Source organism: Wasmannia auropunctata, unplaced genomic scaffold, assembly GCF_000956235.1.
Source record: "Wasmannia auropunctata unplaced genomic scaffold, wasmannia.A_1.0 LD336090.1, whole genome shotgun sequence".
Taxonomy (NCBI): domain Eukaryota; kingdom Metazoa; phylum Arthropoda; class Insecta; order Hymenoptera; family Formicidae; genus Wasmannia; species Wasmannia auropunctata.
The window spans coordinates 676,238-681,776 of record NW_012026800.1 but is presented as its reverse complement, the minus strand read 5'-3'; the positions used below and the strand labels follow the sequence as shown (position 1 = coordinate 681,776).

The following is a 5,539-nucleotide window of genomic DNA, read 5'->3' as shown; positions in this document are numbered from 1 at the left end:
TTACTTCGGGGCCACCCTCGGGGGAACATGAGCAAAGCTCACGACTTTACAGGCTTCTAAACGAGGAGAAAAAATGTTAGACTCCATTCCTCAAGATCGAAATATAAGTACTTGGTATGAGACAGGTTTAGTAAAAATCCTCGTCCTCATCCGAATCGATAACTCCCAGATTTGCACCTTGCCTAAGAGCTTCTCTAGCCCTTTCTCTTTCTTCTTCTTTCTTTCGGGTCATAACCGTCTCACAGAACTTACTAAATGCACCCCACTTTTCCGCCGATTCCAGGATGGCAGCCACCACCGCACCCAAGTTCAAGTTCCTACCTAGCTTCTCCATCATTTCTTCCCTATCATCGCCTCAAGCTGGGCATTCCGCGAGAGTGTGCAGGTTGATATCGCGGGGGCTCGGGCAGAACGAGCAGTCTTCCCGCCTAGCCTTGCCTATGCGGTATAGGTAGGCATTATAACACCCGTGTCCAGTTAACATTTGTGTGATTCTAAATGTCAGATGGCCATGAGGCCTCCCAAACCAGCTCGACAATCTCGGGACTATAGCCGCTCTCACTTCCACTGCCGTATTGTCCCGTCTATTATACGCAGCTTTCCACTTGACAAGAGCATCTTCCAGTGCTTTTGCCCTGATGCGCTGATGCATTCTCCCGGTTATCCGAATCTCCTCATTTTGTATCGCGCGAGTATCCAAAAGACCTGCCTAAGTCTATCGCTTGAAATTCGACGGGCATCATTCTCGCCAGCAAAAAGGCTGCGGGGTATGAGACCGTTCGATAGGCCGCAATTACTCTCAGTGCTATCCTCCTCTGGACCGCACGAATCTCGGCTCCCACCCGCCGATTCTCTGTCAGAGTGGGAGCCCAAACCGGTGCCCCATAAAATATGACCGATTGAATCACTGCACTATACAACCTTCGAGCTCCCTCTTTAGAGCCCCGTAAGTTCGGCATAATCCTGGACAAGGCTAGAGACGTCTTCTCCGCTTTCGGTAACAATAGTGAGAAGTGCTCTCTGAACCTCCATCGCCGACTCAGCATTAGTCCCAGATACTTTATATTGGGGTTCAAAGGAACCACAGTGCCCCTCACCAGTATTGCGTCGTTCCGCACGAACCTATGAGCCCGAGAAAAAACACCGGCCTCGGTCTTAGCCGGGGAGACCCTTAGGCCCAGTTCTTCGATCTTTCGTATCACCGAAGCAACCCCAAGTTTCGCACGAGCTTTAGCCTCGCACAGTGTGTCTCCCAGGGCCACCACCAGCGTGTCATCTGCGTAGCACAGCGAGAAAATGTCCTCAGACAGATCCAGTTGGAACACCCCATCGTAAGCGAGGATCCAGGCCTCCGGCCCATACGCGGATCCTTGTGGGACCCCGCAAGTCATGGGCATCCTTACCAGTTGTCCCTTACAGTCCACGTAACAGACAGACCTCTCGGCCAGGTAGCTATCCGTAACTCTACGCAGATAATTCGGGACTTCCTTCTCCACCAACGCCTGTCGGATCCTTTCCCAGGGTAGCGAGTTGAAAGCATTAGTAATGTCGAGAGACACCGCAACCGCCACTCTTCCCTCGCTGTATACCGGTTCAAGAAGTTCCCGTAGTTTGAGGATCGCATCCACCGTCGATCGTCTAGGCCTGAACCCGTATTGGTGGGCCGACAGCCCCACACCTACAGCCACGCTGGTTCTAATTTTACGGACAATAACTCTCTCGAACATTTTGCCGACCTCATTTAAGAGGCATATCGGCCTGTAGGATGATGGTACTGCTTTCGGCTTGTTTGGCTTCTCAAGTAAGACCAGCCTAGCGTTTTTCCAACATTTTGGAAAAGTGCCCTCTCGAAGGCACGCCGTGAAACATCGCGCGAGTAGGTCAATACAATCCGGAAGAGCCGTTTTAACAACGCCCCCCCATATCCCATCAGGTCCCGGGGCCTTGCCAGACTGCCTAACCTTAGACGCAGCCCATTCTATCTCCTCCACCGAGACTACATAGTCCTCGTCTCACATTACCGGAAGGCGAGGTCTGTCGTTCAGTTCGCCAATATGCGTTGGAAAAAGTCCCGCCATTACTCTGGCCATCTAAGCTTCCGATAACTCTTCATTAACCGGCCTAGTCCGAGGTCTCATCTTTCCGGTTACTATTTTGTATGCCCGCCCCCAGGGATCTTTATTCACTTCTGCCAGAAGTTCAGCCCACGCTCTGTTCTTCGCCTCTTTAATTGCCTTTCTTAACGCTCCCCTGGCTTGGGCCAGCTCAGCCTCCAGGGGTGGGACCGCAGCACGGTGTCTCCTGCGTCCTCGTGTTACCCGCCTACGCAGTCGTACACACTCCTTGCGGAGTTCAGCAATTTCAGCATTCCACCAGTACACCGGTCGATTGTGGTGGTTTCTGGATCTACTCATCGCGACCCTCGAAGCCTCTGTAAGGATTGTTTGTATCCATTCTGCCAGTTGTTCCGCGGATCGATTTTCATCAGCCCTAGGCCAGAGTCTCGTAGCTACACAGGCGCACAGAAGGTCCGCATTCAGGCTTTTCAAATTCCACTGAGGGAACCCTCTAGCTGTTCGTCTATCCCTTTGTGTTCCACCTCCATGTCCCATGTCCAGAAACACATACTTATGATCGGACAGCGTCTCTTCCTCTGTTGCAACTTCCCATTTCCTGATATCCGCCAGAACCGCGTGGGAGACCCAAGTAAGATCGATGACCGAGCTCCCCTGAGGTCTCACGCATGTATGCACATTAAAGTCATTTAGCAGCCGTAGGTCAAAGGCGGCTGCCCAAGTCGCTATTACGTCCCCCCGAACAGTGGGGTGAGTGTTCTCCCACAGGTGGGACCGCGCGTTAAAGTCTCCGGTTACCAATAAGGGTCGTCCTCTTTACCTCACCAATACATCCCCAATTGCCGAGAGAAACGCACGAAACTGATTTATAGTCCTGTTGGGGGAGAAGTATCCTGAGACCACCACGCAGCCGTCCCATAGGACCGCCACGAATCCCTTTCCCCGACCAATAACGGTTATCGATTTCGGAGGTTTTGGACCCTGCCACATAATGGCAGCCATAGGGGTCGCCTCCGCCGAACCAACCCATCTAGGATCCCTCGGAACTCGGTACGGCTCCGAGATACACGCGATATCGCATTCTCGCTCCCGCATGGTTTGCAGGAGCAGATCCTGCGCGCCCCAGGATCTATTCAGGTTAACCTGCACGACTCTACGGGCCATTGCTGGTACTGGCAACGGCAACATTACTCCGATCCGCCGTATTCGTTCTTTCCTCTCTTCCCGTGTTTTTTGCCGGGCTCCTCCTCGGTTGGAGCGGTGGACACGTTCCGGAACCAGCCCTATGGTTGTGTGGGAGCCCGCGATCCTTGCAAACCGGACAACTCGCGGGTCTGCCACACTCACTTGCCTTATGGTCAGCCTCCTCGCAGTTGAAACAATATCCCGTCCTATCCTTGTCGCTAGGACACCTCCATCTAACATGTCCTATCCCCAGACATCTATAGCATTGAAGGGGTCTCCTTCTGAGCAGCTCCACTCTCGCAGTGGCCCACCCGATTCGAAGACCCCCTGTATCTACAATCTTTAGTGCGGCATCCAACGGACATTGCAGCCACACTGTCCTCGTCCCGTTCCTTGCAATTCTTGCATTGCCAAGTCTGACATCCTCTGCCCGGCAGCATCCAGTTTCCACCACAGTCTTCAGGACTTCTTCAGCCGTAACCGAGGCGTCCAGGCCCGAAAGTCTCAGTTCTCCCTTCATGGTCGGTCTACCAACCCGAACTCCAGTGTCCTGGAATGCATCCCGAAGCTTGGATGCGAGAGCGTCCGCCGCCGTCGCCCTGTCAGAACCCGGTAGCTCGATTAGGACCCCTCCAGACACCGTATTCCTCATCCTGGTATCGGCGATTCCCAGGTCGTCCAGGACTATCTTTTCCCTCGCAGTCCTAATCGCCTCAGCATAGGACATCCCCCCCTCAGGACAGGAGAGCGTCACTGCCGAGGATCTGGGGGGGCGCCTCGAGGGCAAACCCTCCCTCGTTCTCCGGGCCAGCGGGGGATTTTCTGCTGCACGAGTTTCCCTCTTTCGTGGCTGGTCTCTTACCGTCCCTTCGTGAACCTCCTCCCGCCTATCCTTACCACTGGCATATCCACCTTCTTTGACTAAATGTCCCCTATCCAAAGGTGGAACCTGTGCGTTCGTTGTCCTCTCGCGAGCGCTTTTCCTTTGTTTCTTTTTTGTCCATGGAACAGGGGGGGGAACCCGTCATCCTCCGTGTCAAATCTGTTGGAATCCATCATTGCAGATGACGAAGCCGTGTCCTCCCTTGCCGGAAGGCGAGGGGCAACCTCTCTTCTTACTGCACCAATCCGTTGTCTGCCCCCGATCTGACTGCCCGGGATCATCGTGGTTATAGCCTCGGCCATAGCAATTTTGATTGTCGCTGCTAAGTCCGCTAGAAAGCCCTTGTCCATTGTCACTTGATTTGATGGGCCAGCCACTGGTATCTCTTCCCGTCTTTTTGGTTGTTCTCTTAGCCCTTCCATTATATTTGTCGGGCTGCCCAGTACCATTCTAGTTGCTTCCGCAGGATGTTTATCTATCTGGGGGGGGTCCACTAGCTGTGCCCCCGCGTCCGCGTTCATATCCATTAGTCCCTCAGCCGCACCTGGCACTTTTTCAGCCAAGATGTTCGTTAGCTTTTGTATTTGTAGCTTTGCTTCCGCCAGCTCTTCCTGTAGTTCCAGGATTCGATTCCGCAGAAATCCGGGATCACCCTCCGCTGAAGCTCTAACTGCCAAGGTCCGGATCGCGTGTCCGGCTGAGTGCACATCCACTTTCATTATCTTAGTTAACGAGCCCTTGATATTTGAAGATTTTCCACGAGCCGTTTCCACTTCCCCCAACCATTCCGAGGCCAATGCGGCTATATCACACGATGAGAGCTTCTCTAAGGCTTCTCTAAGTGCCCTTTCATCTGTAAGTGCTCTCTGCGTGTCGGACAGCTGGCCAACCGAGAGCCCACTAGAAATCTCCGCCTCATTCTCCCCGTCCTCCGATGAGTAAAAAACCCTCTTCCTCTTCTTCTGTTTGATAAAGAATAACTAAATTAACTAATTATTTATCGTCTGCTAGCGAGGAACAAACAGGGAGGGGGAAATCAAGATAGACTGCTGAAATGAGACTGTTATATAATATTGCGGTTATTTATTGAACAAAAGGAATAGTGAGTCGATAATTTATAGATGATTAAATTGTGAAACTCAATATCATTGGACATAGCGTCCAATGAGCTGACACAAGAGGCTCGTCAATAAGTCTCCTTGGCATTGACTCGTATATCGCCAAGCCTTAAGACGCCCTGATCGCTTTCAGTGACGCCGCTCCCTATTCCAAACCAATTTTAGGATCTCAGAGCTGTTATCACGTATGTGCTTCGGTGGGCTTTCGCCCGTTGCTCAATTAGCGATTCAACGTTAAAGCAGTGCCGTCTGCTGGTCAGACTCGGCTTCAATCGTTT

At 52.4% G+C, this 5,539-nt stretch overlaps 2 protein-coding genes across 2 annotated transcripts in view; both read right to left on the bottom strand.

The window, feature by feature from the left end:
- Positions 1–2,090: 2,090 nt before the first annotated feature.
- LOC105448019 lies at positions 2,091–3,170 on the bottom strand. The gene is made up of 2 exons (XM_011686378.1): positions 2,901–3,170; positions 2,091–2,729 (listed from the first exon to the last, which is right to left on the bottom strand). The coding sequence occupies exons 1-2, from the start codon at positions 3,168–3,170 to the stop codon at positions 2,091–2,093; spliced, it is 909 nt and encodes a 302-aa protein (XP_011684680.1).
- Positions 3,171–3,228: 58 nt separating this feature from the next.
- Positions 3,229–5,539, bottom strand: part of LOC105448018 — a 3,320-nt gene continuing 1,009 nt past the window's right edge. The window contains exons 2-3 of the mRNA XM_011686377.1: positions 4,380–5,105; positions 3,229–4,209 (exon numbers count right to left, since the gene is read on the bottom strand). Coding sequence (XP_011684679.1) covers positions 3,229–4,209; positions 4,380–5,105 — 1,707 coding nt within the window. The remainder of the gene's footprint in view (positions 4,210–4,379; positions 5,106–5,539) is intronic.